We start from the raw sequence: 14,659 nt of genomic DNA on the forward strand, positions 1-14,659 counted from the left end.
TTCCTATCGGAGGGAGGATGTAAGATGGTGGAACATCTTTCTGCAGATGCGAGCGATTAGAAGGACGTCGAGGACAGGACATGAGCCGAGGCAAGTGTTCAGTGTGACCTTCAGATTACCAGACTACTCACACGGGTGTACGTGTCGTAAGACATGCTGTTTGAAATGTGTTTATAATGGTGATGTACAGTAGAATATAGATAAGTGGTGGAGCAGATGGAGGCCAGCCCTCCTGTGCAGTGGCGACTTACAGGGAGATCTAACATCAAATCAAATCAAATCAAATCAGTACTTTACATGTAAAGAATTTAAAAAGTAATAAAAATGAATAAATACATATTTAAGCCAAAAAGAACAAGTGGGTTTTTAGCAGTGATTTAAAAGTTGTTAGGTTAGGCACTGCCCATATCCAGAGGTACAGTAAGCTGTTCCTGTTTTAGAGCTTGAACAGAAAAAGCATGAAGTCTAGAGCCTGCTCTTTGACTCCCATTAACTAAACAGGTACTGGTGGGAGGATGAACCTGCTCAGGACCAGAAACACGATCAAGGCTGTCCCTTCATCCATCCCCAGTGAGTATATAGACCATGTTAATGAGCCACTATGATTGGGTGTTGAATTTGGTGTTGAATTTCCCTGCTGTGGGACTAATAAAGGCATTCTATGACTGTCCACCCAATGGGCTCATTTAGGTGAAATAAAACGAGCCTCCCACATTCGTCAGACAGAATCTATTTCAGGAATCAACTTTCAGAATGTTTATGAAAATATGTTATTGATTATTTATTATCAAACAAACTTTTATCTCTGAATAATTAGTATTGGATGAATAAACTCTAAAATTCTGCTAAACCTCTACTAGAGTTTGGTTGCTGCTGTGACAACTTTAAATTATACTATACTGCCCTCTAGTGGAGCAGAGCAACTCCTAAACGATGCAGATTTTGTGTGGCTTCCTAAGACGTCTGTTCTTACAGGTAGTTTTCAAAATTTAGGTAGTGATAGAGGTAAATGCCCAGAAAATAAAACAAATAATTTAAAAACATAAAAAAAAATCCTGATCAGCATGTGATACTGGTTTAGTTCAGAAACAACAACAGCAGCAGAGCAGTACTCAGTTGCATGTTTATTTCAGCTCCAGTGTTCCTGTAGCAGCATTATTACAATCATTTCATAGTTGCACAGATAAACTTAAGAGCACTAAACAGGACAGTCCCATTTCAATCATTTGTGCGTAAGCAGCATAAATATTTATATTACAAAACCCCCCACATAAAATATGAGAATATCTGCTCCCCTCTTTAGTTTTTTTTTATGTATGCATCTATAGGAAAACATTTTTGGACAAAGGTGCTTTAGGGATAATGAGTTATGTCTATGAATCAACATTTCAAAAGAGCAATTTAAATAGAAAGAAATAGAAAAAGAAAGAAAAAAAGACGATTAATATGACTGGCTTAATTAACACAGCTGCTTTTCTTCACAGATCTGCATTGAAGTAAATTAAAAGCATACAGAAGCTCTAAACATAAATAAAAAGCCTTAGAGTGAACTGGAAGATAAAGAATTCACTAAGTGGAAACTATGGGAAAAATGTGGAACAATCCACATACACAACACTATAAAAACATCTGAATTAGTAAGCAACACCGAGTTAAATGCATATCTTTGGTATATCAATAATTACCTTAGCGTACAAACATGAATTTGCTGCTAATGGGGCTGTGAGATCACTGGAAACTGTTGAACTCGCTGAACCAAAATAACAAAAAAAAAAAATAAGAGAAAAAAACTTAATCAAATAAAGCTGTATGTTTACTCGATTACATCAATATCTGGTGGAATGTCTTGACTATTGAATCAAAAATAGACAAAAGGCTGAAGAGAGCAGAGCACACAGGAAATATGGAACTACAACAGGAAGAGCGAAGTAAAAGAAATAGGGCTGCCTGCGTAGCTCCCCCGCTGATGTGACCTGGCTGATACTGGATTTGTTGTAACACCAGAAAGGGTCCAACATCACATGATGGTACATTTTGGACAACTAAAAGTTTGTACTTTTAGTTGAAACCTTAATTTTAGCAAACATAAGAGGGAGAAAAACAACCTCCCTGAACCTGCAGCTGCATATAAGCTTGATAATTTGCTAAACATGTATTTTATGTAAAGACATGTGACCATTGTCTTTGTATGAACTTTGAATTACACCAATATTAACAATTTCATTTTTGGAGAAGCCCTGAATGGAGTGAGTCAGATGTTGATCACAGATCAAAGATAAAGACAGTGTTTAATGTACCCGGCTAAGTGACATTTCACACCCAATCAATGGTGAAAAACAGGTCTTTCCAAAGGGTTCCTATACCTTTCTTTCCATTCTTACTGTACGTCAAAGTGACACATAAACAAAGCATGACCCCAACCTCAAGGCTGTAACATGGCCACTATCAACAACACTAGCTGCTTATTGTGCGTGATTCAGGTTCACTGTAGCAATGAGCTTTAACAACCAAAAAACTGGGCCGTCAGGCCTACACACTCCGATAGTGAGACTGTGGTCCCTCACAGGGAAAATATCTGACACTTAAAGCCAAAGAAACACACATGTATTCTGTTTAGTCAGCTCAGGCTTGAGACATTAAAACAAAACTATAAGATTTCATCTTCTAACAGAATTGAACCCGTGGTCGATACTTGATAGTGAACTTGGCATATATAAAAATGTGAGCAAAAAAAATGGAAATGTGAAGCAGTGTTTAATATTTATGAGGCACTTAAAAGAAACGCCACTGTCCTGCCTGCCGAGCAGTAGAAGTCAGGAATGTGATGGCGTTATTCTTTATAAATACACCATGGAATAAAACAAACAATGCTGTCTCTTCCACATCCGTAAAATACAACTTTTAGGAAGCCAATAAAATAAATAAAAAGTTCAAATATTCAGAACTATAAACATCATTCAAGACAAGTTAATTATATGGTCAGTACAGTTAGGGAAGGGTTTGGCGAGATGCAGTTTTCTGTGGAGTGGAAGAGGAAGATGCATATGAAGGCACTCTTCTACACGTTCTTTAAAAAAAAAAAAAAAAAAAAAAAAAGAAATCCGCATCTCTCTTGCATATCCTGGTTGTACAACATCATCCTAATTTAAAAAGATTCCCAGACTCGGTCTTGAGTCATTAGAGTCAAAGTGAGAACTGTGATTCTCTGCCACGACATGATCAAAGTGTTTTTTTTTTTCAAAAACAAGTTGGTCTCACACACCGTCGCTGTCGTCACTCTAGGTGTGGGTAAATTCAGGACACTTTCCCTCACAGTGGGCCCGGTCCAGCCTCATGTTCAAGCTGCTGTTTCGTCAGGAAGTACTTGAAGAACTCGTACACTGACCACGCAATGGCGGTGGAGGGCATCTGGTATATAATCCTAGCTTGGACCCCTTTAAAAAAGGCTGGCAGACCACCGAGCCGGTACACTGTCCTGAAGGCATTAGCCATTCCTGTTAAGTGGCCGCTGATGTTCATGGAGTTGAGCGCTACGTTCTCCTGTGTGTTGAGCAAGGTTTTACAAACATCGAGCGGAGTGGTGATCGCTGCAGAAACGGCTCCGGCTGCTGCTCCAGACACTATGTGGCTGCTGGGGTTGTAATGTCTCTGGGGGTTCAGCTGTTCCTGCATCAGCTCGTAGGTGATGAAGTGAACGGCCTGGAAAGGAATGTTCATGGTCAGCTGTGTGCTGTAGCTGCGGTAGAAAGCTCCGATGCCTTCAGTGCGCGTTACTGTTTGGACACAGTCCCATAGTCCTCGGTACGGGGAGTTGTACATTTGCATCCTCTGCTTTACCACTGAGCCATGGAAGAACACAAAGAACACAAATATGACATGAACAAACAAAGGATTTCTTAGGTTGTACAGAGGTTTACACAACAGAGCAGTTACAGCCAAAACAGTCATTTTATTGATCATTTGGTCCAGAATAGACCAATAGTCTTAGTGTGTGTGTGTGTACTATATGCACCTCTCCTTGACATAGAGTAATTGTCTTACCTTCAGCTGGATTCATGACTGCATCATGAAGAACAGTGGCCACACTACCTGCCAGACCTGTTAAAGTTTAACCACATCTACAGTCATTTCGCTTATAAAAAATTTCAAAACAAAGTACTTTGTTTCAAATATGGGCCTTTGGAGGAGAATTACTAGTTGTTTTTCTAGGTTGTTTGTCTTCCTAGCCCAGCACTGCTTTATATTGGTATTGCAAACAGGACACAGCATTAATATGATGTATGCTAACTACAGTCCTCCAGGCCGTGTTGCTTAGCGTAGTGTGAAGGCAAATCATTTGACTTCAGACATGGGGACTCGTACCATTGGCTACATGGCTGTTACCGCCGTTCTGAATGATGTCACTTAGTGAGCGTTTGACTCGTTCATAGCAGGCGAAATAGAGTGCGTGGGCAGGCCCTGCTCCCATCATGGTGATGTTGATGCCTCTCAGGGGTCTGAAGACACCCTCTGTCTGAATGATCCTTTTCAGGGCTTCGTACACATTCCTGTACTGTGCATTTGGGTCTGGCTGCAGACTCTGCATCCTCGTCTGGGGAAAGAAAAAAAAAAAACATATATGTGTACATTTGTTAATAGGCGACTAATGTGACCTTGAGTGGTCACCCTGTATGAAATAATGCTTTATGGATCTAATGATTTCTGTAAAGCTGTGCCCAGTCCTGACATTAATTGCCCTTGGCAGCAGTAGGGTTTTTATATGCGTCTGCACCAAGGCTGGTTTGGAAAGTTGTGACAGCGCTTTGTTTTAATCCACTATGCCAAGTTATCTGGACAGCACAAAGCATGCTTTTTTTTTTTTAATCAGTGAGGAGATCTAGGGCTGGTTCAGAAGATAGGCTAAGTCTATCTTTCCCAGCATGTTCCCAAAGGTTTCCTTCCTTTGGCTTGACAATAATATATCAATTACATTTCCGTTTGATACAAATTTGGGAACTTGGGCACAAAACCCTTGGTAGCATGGCTTACGGTTAATGCTTGTGTGGCTGAATTTATATACTACATATTGTTCTGATTTGTTTAGGTCAGACAAATTAGTATATTCACAACTATCAATGAAGCCCGAAGTCTCAAATCAGGTTCTTGAGGAGAATATTAGCATTAATTATGTGAGATCACACAGATGGGTCAATACTTTGGTTAGAGATAGTTTTTATTGACCAATAATGTCTCATTAATTTGATATACTTCTTCAGTAAGTAATATAAAAAGGACATTACAACATTACAGTTTTCTTTTGCAAGATGGGTTTGGATGGAGCCTTTTACCTGCACATTGCTTCCTCCATTAACAGGCATACAGACCACTGTCACACTATAAAATGTCCATTGGTCAATATATGATGGGTTATATAATATATGTTTTAGTTTATTTTATTCACGAAACATATTTTCAAGATCAAAGTTATTCACAATGCACATGCCTTGTGAACAAATAACAACACGGTAACACATTAACATCTCAACAGAGTTCACTTCATCTGAACCGCCCCCCCACCACCACCTTTTACATTCCCCTTAGTCCTATGTTTTTATGACCGTTTGCTTATCAGTGCTTCAGGACAGCATCTGCAAACACACACACCCACTGCTGCACGAGACTGATTCCAAATGTGGTAACATGATAAGTTCCCCCTCCTAGTTACGGTACAGACTACTCCCCGTGTCCTGCGCTTTATTGGGAGAATGAAACATTTAATAACTGGATTATAAACACAATGTGAGACCCAAATCATTATTTCTTTAAACATGGATACTGTAGCTGATTAAGATGTGACAAAACGGGAACCATTTTAGGTCTTTCATCAGTTTAGAGCTACAGAAATTTCAAAAGAGGTTATGTGTCAATTCCTGATTCCTGATTACTGGTCCAACAACATCGGCATCAAAGTGAACATGCAAAAAAGATGAAAAACGGAAACCTTAAGGGGAAAAGAAAACAGTGATTTGTGTAATGAAGGTTAAAGAGTTCACCTATGAGAAGCTGAGACTGTGACACAGTCTTGATGTATGTAAATTTGTCATTACTACACCAAGATTTTTTATTAAGACAGGGCCAAATAATCAAAACAACACAACATTGTTAGAAAACAGAAGTTAGGCTTAAGAGGAGGATTTAAGGGGTAAAGTTCACTGAACCAGTTTGCAATTTTCTGCTCAAGCTCATTTTAAATAACTTAAAATTAGGCATTTCTTTCATTTAACTGCTTAACACAAGATCCATTCATTTGGCTCTCACTAGTAAACAAACTGGTTTGAATGAGAGTTGTACAAAGTGATTGGGTTACAAATGACAAATGTAGACGTTCCAGCAGCTTTAGTCATTGCATGCTCATTATCACATGATGATTGTGCTGGTGTACTGCTGAGAACACATACCTAAGTAGTAACGTGCCAAGTGATGTCTGACTTGACCTGAATTAGTGAGTGTCAGTCATTAAACTGTCAGTCATTAGCAACACTGGACATCATTACATGTAGGTAAGGTTTACTTTGTCATACAGTCATTCTCTTACTAATTGTGGACACATTACTTTTACTATATGAAACAACTCTTGAAGTTTGTGAGAGCTGGGACAGAATGAAAACAAGTCTGGGCTCGATAATTAAGAGCCGCTTGACACGCGTATGTGTGACTTTGTAAATTAAGGTCACACTGGGCGTTTAGTCAACTTGCTAAGTTAGCAAAGGCAAAAGTTATAAAGAGAAATTGGTGAGCATTCGTCAAACTGTCCGCGTTGGGCGTTTTAGTCAAGCGCGAGTCGTTTCACATTTGATTTCACTTGCGCTAACCTGCTCGACTAGTTCGTTACTATCATGCCCAAATGAGCTAACAGATGCTAACTAACAGCAGGCAGCAGGAGGAATCATAGCTAGCCGTTTGTTAGCAGTACACATTCTGTTAGCCGCGCTGTGTAGCCGGGCATGGCATTAGCTGTAGTGGCAAAACAAGTGCTGTGTGTTGATAAGCAGCATTACCTTGACGGAGTCCACGGGGTACATCACCGTGTGCTCCAGTATGCCAGCCACGGCTCCCGCTGTCATGTGGGTCGTCACCGAGGCATGAGGTGGCAAGCTCTCATACTCGCCGTCACTATTAAAAGCCTCCGCGTCTGTGTTTTTGGTCTGAGACATGTCCAGTGTTGCCACCACACGCTCCGAGTTCAACTCCATGCGTGGTGAGCTCTCCCGGTGGAAGATAACACTCAGAGAGTTGGCGGCGGCATGGACAACCACAACATCATCACTACTTTACCGGAGTTCCAGCGCAGTGACGTCACCCGTCGAAGGCGGGTCGCTGCTGCTTGTGGACCAATCAACTTCCACGGTGTCAACACGGGAGGTGGAGTCTGTGCTTCAGGTATCCAATGAAAAGTTGCCTTCCTAAACTGACGTTTCAAATAGTCATGCTGTTAGAGTTTGCGCGCATCCCTGTTTATCTAGGGGAGTGTGTTTGAATGAGTTTGACACAAGACTAATCTCACCGTCCAGCTTGAGGAGACTATAAGGTTTGGTCTCCTTATCAGACAGCATCAGTGTATTATTACTGTAGAGTAGCAGAATCAGACGCCTTTTAAAAGGACATGTTTACATTGTGGTCCCTGCTGTCTATACATGACTAGCAGCAATTGTCTTTCATCTCTAAACAACAGGACAGATAGTATTAGTAAAAAAAATTATGTCTAACCTGTATAGAGGTGGTTAGACTGCTCAGCTTCTATTGTTATAGTCTGGCTTTTGGTTATTAGCAGACAAAGTCAGTGAGGGTGTGTCAAGGAAATGTGTATCACATGAATGACTCAGCAACATAGAAGTCTACTACAGTACCTTAAAAAGCCGTTTGCCAAAGGCTCGTTGTCACAATATGTTCTATTGCATTTATAGCTATACATTTCAGTGCTAAATAATATATATTTATTGTTACCGACTATCTCTGACCACCACTTTATCATACACTACTTTTAGACTTCAAACTTGGCTATGGATTAGTTGTACTTAGTCAAAAAGATTATTTTTATAACAGACAATCACAAGCCACTTGTTAATCTACCAGTTTGTATTGTGAGGACATGTATCGTATCTTTCAGTTCCAGTCAGTTACAACACAATCGGTTGTTGTCCTCGACATTTTCAACTCTCTAAGAGACCGGCCACCCAGTGAATACCCCCATAGAAAGGTCTAGTGTGTTCCATTACCATTTCCCTCACAGAGAATATCAGGTGACAGTCTTTGAGTCGTGTTTTCACTGCAGCGTTGTTCCCTTCACTTGGTTGGTTCTCTCAAGACTACAGTTGTGTAGCAACATGCACAGGTTAGTCACAGCCACGGAAATATGTGATTTGAAACAAAAGGTTCAATGTAAACACTATCAAATCTATTAACAACACACCAAAGTATCAGTCTAATGAAAAAAAATGTTTGTTTCTATAAATTTACACACATATCTGGTCAATACATTTCAACAAATTCTGATTTTAGCTAGAGAGGAAGACGTTTGGTGGTGGCATTGTGCAATAAACAGGCACTGATACCATAAAACTTTTATTATTGAATAATAATGTGACATCTACTTTGTAGTCATCTGTGCAAACGTTTCACTGGACTGATTTCTTATAAATAATGGGACATGTGCACTTATTTACAATCTCCTCACAACAGTGATAAGACAGCTTCTGAAAATGAAGCCCAAAAATAATATATGCAGTCGTATCAAACTAAACAGTCGGATAACCCAGCACAAGAACTTCAGCAGGGCTTTCAGAGAAACTGACACTGTGGACCAAAGAGCAGATGTGTTCTGGAGAAACTTTCCAACAGTGACGAGACATGTATTGCACTATTTTAGCTATAAAGCCACTTGTCTCAACATAAATGAGGCAGAACTATTTGGAAAGACACACACAAGACTAGCTGTTAAGCACTGCATTTTCAAAGTGCTTGTGCCGTTAATCGTAATTTATATTGCATTAGAGTTTTTTTGTATGAATTGTATGTGGTACCATTTAATAATTATAAAATCCCCAAAAAGGAAGGCCATCATGCATGTACAAAAGGCATAAACAAAAGTAAATGTCCACACATAAATAAATCAAACTCATTGTGGTACAGTTACCCAAGCTTAGACTATACATTTAGTTGAGTATGGAGTTTTATCTAAGAGATGTATCCTTCTAAGATCTTTTCTTTTTTTTTTAGGAAATAAATTAGAAGACACCGGGAGGCAGCTGCCATATGAATTTAACAAAAAGGAGAGTGTTGCTGAGAACATGAGTTCCCATAAAGACATGTTTCACTGTAAGCCTGAACACTCACTTATTATCTTACTCATTTGTCTACATTTCCGTACCATCTATCAAAAATATAAAAGTAGAGCAGCCCAACTTTTACAGTAGCAGCCTTCAAAGGCTCACCGAGAGGCTCAGAAAGGAAAGGAGTGAATATGGGAGAATCAAACATGCCTCCCAGGCGATACAAAGTTTACAGGTTGATGGGGAGTGTGGGTGAACCAAGGCCCTCTTCCAGCCATGGTACAGAAGAGGGGGTGCAGCGCTGAGCTGTGCGCCGATGTATGCGGCGAAGGCGGAGTAAGTACAGCATAATAGACAGAAACACGATGAAAAAACAAGCTAGGAATAAATAGTGATTGTTGACAAATGAAAAGCTGTGCCGCCAGTGAGAGTGCACTCCTTTCAGACTTTCCTGCTGGATGTCCCTAAATGAGAAGAAATTAGACTTAGAACAAGGGCAGACTGGTTTGATGGAAGATCTAATAAGAATCCTGAACTACAGTTCTTGTGTTTTCCTTATGCATATAGAACAGTGATGGAGCAGCTTGAACCTGTGCAACTAGGAACCTGTCGATTGTTTTATATCAGTTTTATATCTTTTATTAGTGTCGCCATGCAAAATACTGAGAGTTATGTTTTAGACCAATAACTTTTCTAATCATTCATTTTTCCTGCTGTGAAATGCCTTAAAAAAAGCAGACGACCAATCCACACTTACATGTTTAAAATAGTTCAAATCTTCAACTACAGCGCTAAAGTACAAGTATTATGTCCAATTACGCTAAAGAATATTTTACCTTATTATTAATATTTTTACTGGCAGATATAAGTAAATGAGAACAGGATACATGTAAGGGAAAAATCTTACCTCAAAGGAAGAAAGCGTGTTCTGTAAAGAATAGCTCCAAGAGTCCACTGGACCTCTTTATCATAGACCAGTAAAGCAGTCTTAAGGCTTTTATAATTGGCAGGGAAAGAGAAGCCTGAGTGCAACACTTCATACATCCATGCTGATTTAAAACACTGGTACCTGCAGACACAAACACAGAGCCACTGATATTAATGCTGACTAAAGTAGCGAAACTCTTTTTGGTATTTGCCAAGAGGCAACTTCAACAGTGCGATGACCCTGTGACTTACTTCAGTCTGTGGAGATCCGTGTGTGATGCATACAAGCCAGAGTCAAAGCGTTCCCTCAGAGTCTTCCACTGGGTGGCACAGTAACTCTGGAAATGTTCAACAACAACATCACAAAGGTTTCCAGTGATAGGACAATAATGAACAGAACAGAAACCAATGACTGTGTTATTGAAACAACAGTGGCATTACTTAGGTCAGTGCTTCCTCATTTTTTTCTGTTACGCCTCCCCTAGGATATTTCCTTGTCTTAGCTTTTGGGAGACTTTGTTTGTCTTATTACCACCGTCTCTCTCCACCTTTCTTTGCATCCCTGTTAAATATTTCTCCATGGTTTCTCTTAAGGGTTTGCTATCTGCACTTCATAGCTCTTGCTCTGTGGGTTTTGTGCGCTTGTTTAGTGCAAAAAAAAAAAAAAGGGTCACATGCACCTCCTCAGGCATTGCACCGAGCCCCCCCCAGAGGGGTGCGCCCCACTATGCGAGAAGTACTGACTCAAATCAATAAACAATCAATTTTGTCAATATATAACAGCTATACATATGAAGGACATAATTATCTAAAATCAGCCATCCTTATAAAAGGGTCTCTGGACAGGTTGCTAGATTTACCATCCATCCAAAGACAACCGTTGACTCTGACACTCACACCTTTGGCCAAGTTAGAATTACAAATTAAGAAGACATTATGTCTTTGTTGTAAAATACAACCAAGAGAAGGTGAGGGAGTCTAAAAATAATTACTCATAACAAAAAAATAGAAAACAGCATAATGGTCTTGAACACAGCAGACTAAAATTAACTAGTTTCCTATTCAGCATATATCTAGCATAGTGGTGTGTGTTTTGTTGGGACATTTACCTTTGCAGCCTGAGCATATTTGGATGCATTATAATCCCCACCCATACGCAGCACGTCCTCAGTGCAGTAGTAGAACTCAGAGAAGCCGTAGAACTGACTGTTGCTGTAGTCAATAGCTGGCTGGTAGACTCCACTGAGGGATGTGTGGCTCTCACTGGTGCGGTTGAGGAATGGCTGGAGGATCTGTCTACAATGGTCAAAGTCTCCACTGCCTCTCAGATGCAGCTTCTGTGGAGCTGGACCAATCTCATCCTGCAAGTCTGTTGGTAGACAAGGGTCTAGAAGAGGAGACTCTGGTGTTTCACCAACATGCTGACCAAAGAGCCTAAAAAAAAAAAAAGAAATTTTTTTTTGTGTTCTTACATTTAAAAAGATTTTTTTTAAATATATAGGTCTTATATATCTTACTTGTTTCGAGCGGCAGTATTCCTGAGGAGGCTCTCTTCATATCTATGGCGTGCTGCATTTCCTCCAAAACCAAGGAAGGTTGACACATATACTCGATAAACATGCTCTGTGCGATGTGCATCACACCCCAAGTTGAACTCAGCCAATAGGTTCTTAGCAACTTCCTCCTAAAAAAACAAACAAACATACATCAGCCTGGGGACGAAGGTTCATACATATATGCACATGCAAATATGTATGTTTTTAACACACTGATGGTCAAATGCTCAAAGTACAGTATTGCAACATAATGGTAAAGCGGTATTTTGTTGTGTAGTTTAAGGTAAAACAAAATATGATATAACAAAGTGAGACCAAAACAAATTTAGCAGAACATAATGTAAAAAACAATGAGTGCAAAGGTATAAGCAGAAAATACCAAACATGCTAATGTACGTAAAAACCCCTCAAGGCAGAATCAAAATTCTGGACAAAGCTGACCATTTTTTGAGGGTCCCTACATAAATCGCTTGCTGTATTAAGATTTAAATCCTGAGTCATGCAGCAGGTTCACAGTATGCATACAATACTGGTGAATGGAGGGCAGATCATCTCCACAGGCCAAATATGGTGCAAACAGGTTTAATCGAAGAATGACAGACATTAAAAGGAGGGAGAAAAACAAAGGATGAGTGACAAAAGCCAAAGACAGCACAAAAAAAGAATTGTTTGTGGATAATAACCTGCTGTGGAGAAGCAAAGCTTACAGTTTTGGGCACTTCGTATGCGATCTGTGTGGAAACCCCACCCATGTCCAAGACACCAGCAGTCCTTTTCCTCACTAGCGCCTCCTGCTGATCGCTGCCTAGGACATTTACCTCCACTACAGCTTCACCATCTAGTAACATTTAGAAGGAAAGAAGTGGAACACATGAGGTAGGCATATCATGCAGTTCCCAGAAACCCATTTTATTATAGTACACTATCTTGGATGCTTACCATTGTGTACATGATCAAACCTTCCAAGTACAAAGTTGATTCCAATCCATGCATAGACACCTACAAAGTAAGAGTTTGGAGTTTTTAAATAACGTTTTATCAATCAATGCTGAACTGTCTGGATTCAAATATAAGTCTAAAATACTTTAAACTTTTTAACCTTCCTGCTTTCCAGATATTACTTCCACATGTGAATCAGAGAAGAGGAAGTTGAAGTGGACAGGGATGTCTGTGCGCAGATCCTCCAAAAGTGCTTCTTGTTGACTAAGAAAAAACAAATTACATCATGAACGGTAATAGATTTCTGGATTACAAAGCATTATGTCAGTTCTGGTTTAACCCAATCTGAACATATCATAGTTACCCTATGACATTACCTTACAGGTAGAACTCTCATTCCAGCTGTGCACAGGATGTACAAGGGTGTTTCTTGGTGCTTGTTTTTGGGAATATGTTGGGCTGCAAAGCTTAGTAGTGGGTAAATATAATCACTAGCTTTCTCTGGAGTTTTAGCCAATTCAGAAATACCTACCAAATAGAAAGAGTGAATAAATAACAGTCTGAGTTATAGTTGCCAGCTGGTCACATCACATCTCAATAACTTGATCAGTGGGGTCAGACCTTAAGAATCTTACCTGGTTTGATCTTCATGACAACTGGCTTGCGGTTCTGATCTCGCATTTGCCGAATGTCTAGCAGTTCATGGGGATTACCATTGTGACGAGGCCAGCAGTACACAAATACTCTTGAGCCGCTGCTGCCGCAATCAACCACCAGGCCATAGTTCAGGTTGGGATTGCTTGTGTCTGTTGCATCCACATCTGTCACCCTTGCCAGGTGCCTTTTGAACAGCACAGAAGTGTTGTTACTCATTACACAGTTTGGGTTGATTATAGGATAAGAACTTAGACAACAGCTTCAATTTTACCTGTGGAAATGATTTTCATTTCCAGTCCAGTTTGCATATCCCTTTCCACTGACAAGAAGTATATACAGAAGTCCTATGAGGCAAAGTACCAGGCCACTGAAGAGCAGCTGTCTGATTGAAGGTATCAGGAGCCGAGGCAGAACCTGGGTTGACAGGCTGAAATGCCACGATGCAGGAAAAAGGCACGAACAGCTGATTCTGTCAACAGATATAAGAGGGAAACACTTAATGATCTGACAACGAAGTGTGTGTGTGTGTGTGCCATCAAAACAAACTAACCTTCCCATGGCGCAGATTGTCTTCAATGTGTTGGTTAATTCGACCTAAATCATTCCTTAGTCGTTTGAAGGAATGGAATGTCACTTATTCCACATCTCCGTCTCGTTGTCCAGACTTATCATGACCTGTTCCAACAAAACATGTTAATGTTACTTGGCTAACAGCTGGAAGGCAACTTCTAAACTGTCCATCGGGTGACCGGCCTACCACATACGACTAGTGCTGACAATTAGCGGAAGCTGTAATACACAGACGTAATGTAAATAGCATGTAAACGGGAATTAAACAAAATCGCCGGAAAGTACTGTTACGTTGTGAAGCTGTTATCGTTAGCTAGCGCCAATGTGTTTAGCCATGGAAGCGGGCTGAAATAAACTATCCTGAAACGTTTTACAAACCTTTACCGTAAACACAGTACGGTTAAGCATTACACCCTTTTAATACCTACGTTAAAGTGCCCATTTTCATGAAAAGTTGACGTTTCCGTGCGGCTACAAGCTAACCGCTACGCAAGCGTGGGACACGTCTCCTGTGAGTGACGTGGTTGACTCGTCGGCGGTGTGTTGGATTTTCACTTCCACGTTACCCGGATAACAAGAAACAAGGTAAAAACCCAAACCGCCCAACATCACTCGTCTGCTTCTAATTGTGAGCTGTAAACTGGGTCGGGGCGCATTATCGCCACCTACTGACTGGAATGTAAATCAACATTCAACATTACT

At 40.2% G+C, this 14,659-nt stretch overlaps 2 protein-coding genes across 4 annotated transcripts; both read right to left on the minus strand.

Annotated features, from left to right (window-relative positions):
* Nucleotides 1-1,111: 1,111 nt before the first annotated feature.
* On the minus strand, nucleotides 1,112-7,232 carry slc25a37 (solute carrier family 25 member 37). Its single transcript, XM_029161694.3, has 4 exons — nucleotides 7,038-7,232; nucleotides 4,363-4,591; nucleotides 4,042-4,098; nucleotides 1,112-3,839 (listed from the first exon to the last, which is right to left on the minus strand). The coding sequence occupies exons 1-4, from the start codon at nucleotides 7,230-7,232 to the stop codon at nucleotides 3,310-3,312; spliced, it is 1,011 nt and encodes a 336-aa protein (XP_029017527.1). The 3' UTR covers nucleotides 1,112-3,309.
* Nucleotides 7,233-8,588: 1,356 nt separating this feature from the next.
* entpd4 (ectonucleoside triphosphate diphosphohydrolase 4) lies at nucleotides 8,589-14,537 on the minus strand. 3 transcript variants are annotated; one of them, XM_055511559.1, is made up of 14 exons: nucleotides 14,386-14,537; nucleotides 13,938-14,062; nucleotides 13,659-13,856; nucleotides 13,366-13,571; nucleotides 13,108-13,258; nucleotides 12,891-12,994; nucleotides 12,731-12,790; nucleotides 12,499-12,629; nucleotides 12,317-12,343; nucleotides 11,753-11,919; nucleotides 11,345-11,669; nucleotides 10,488-10,573; nucleotides 10,216-10,377; nucleotides 8,589-9,772 (listed from the first exon to the last, which is right to left on the minus strand). In XM_055511559.1, the coding sequence occupies exons 2-14, from the start codon at nucleotides 13,943-13,945 to the stop codon at nucleotides 9,538-9,540; spliced, it is 1,860 nt and encodes a 619-aa protein (XP_055367534.1). In that variant the 5' UTR covers nucleotides 13,946-14,062; nucleotides 14,386-14,537; the 3' UTR covers nucleotides 8,589-9,537. The 3 variants fall into 3 exon arrangements, with proteins under 3 accessions (XP_055367534.1, XP_029017526.1, XP_029017525.1); XM_029161693.3 differs by lacking the exon at nucleotides 12,317-12,343; XM_029161692.3 differs by lacking the exon at nucleotides 12,317-12,343 and having other exon boundaries at nucleotides 12,475-12,629.
* Nucleotides 14,538-14,659: the final 122 nt, after the last annotated feature.

This window comes from Betta splendens, chromosome 9 (genome assembly GCF_900634795.4).
Source record: "Betta splendens chromosome 9, fBetSpl5.4, whole genome shotgun sequence".
Classification (NCBI taxonomy): domain Eukaryota; kingdom Metazoa; phylum Chordata; class Actinopteri; order Anabantiformes; family Osphronemidae; genus Betta; species Betta splendens.

Bases quoted from the DNA above. Each gene is read 5' to 3' on its own strand.
- slc25a37 (XM_029161694.3), bottom strand. From the start codon at position 7,232: ATGGAGTTGAACTCGGAGCGTGTGGTGGCAACACTGGACATGTCTCAG. The intron at 4,592-7,037 runs GTAATGCTGCTT...TTCTTTCCCCAG, and splicing joins ACCCCGTGGACTCCGTCAAG to ACGAGGATGCAGAGTCTGCA. The intron at 3,840-4,041 runs GTAAGACAATTA...TCCATGGCTCAG, and splicing joins AGTCATGAATCCAGCTGAAG to TGGTAAAGCAGAGGATGCAA.
- entpd4 (XM_055511559.1), bottom strand. The intron at 13,259-13,365 runs GTAAGATTCTTA...TCTATTTGGTAG, and splicing joins TGTCATGAAGATCAAACCAG to GTATTTCTGAATTGGCTAAA. The intron at 12,344-12,498 runs GTAAGCTTTGCT...TGGCCTGTGGAG, and splicing joins CATACGAAGTGCCCAAAACT to ATGATCTGCCCTCCATTCAC.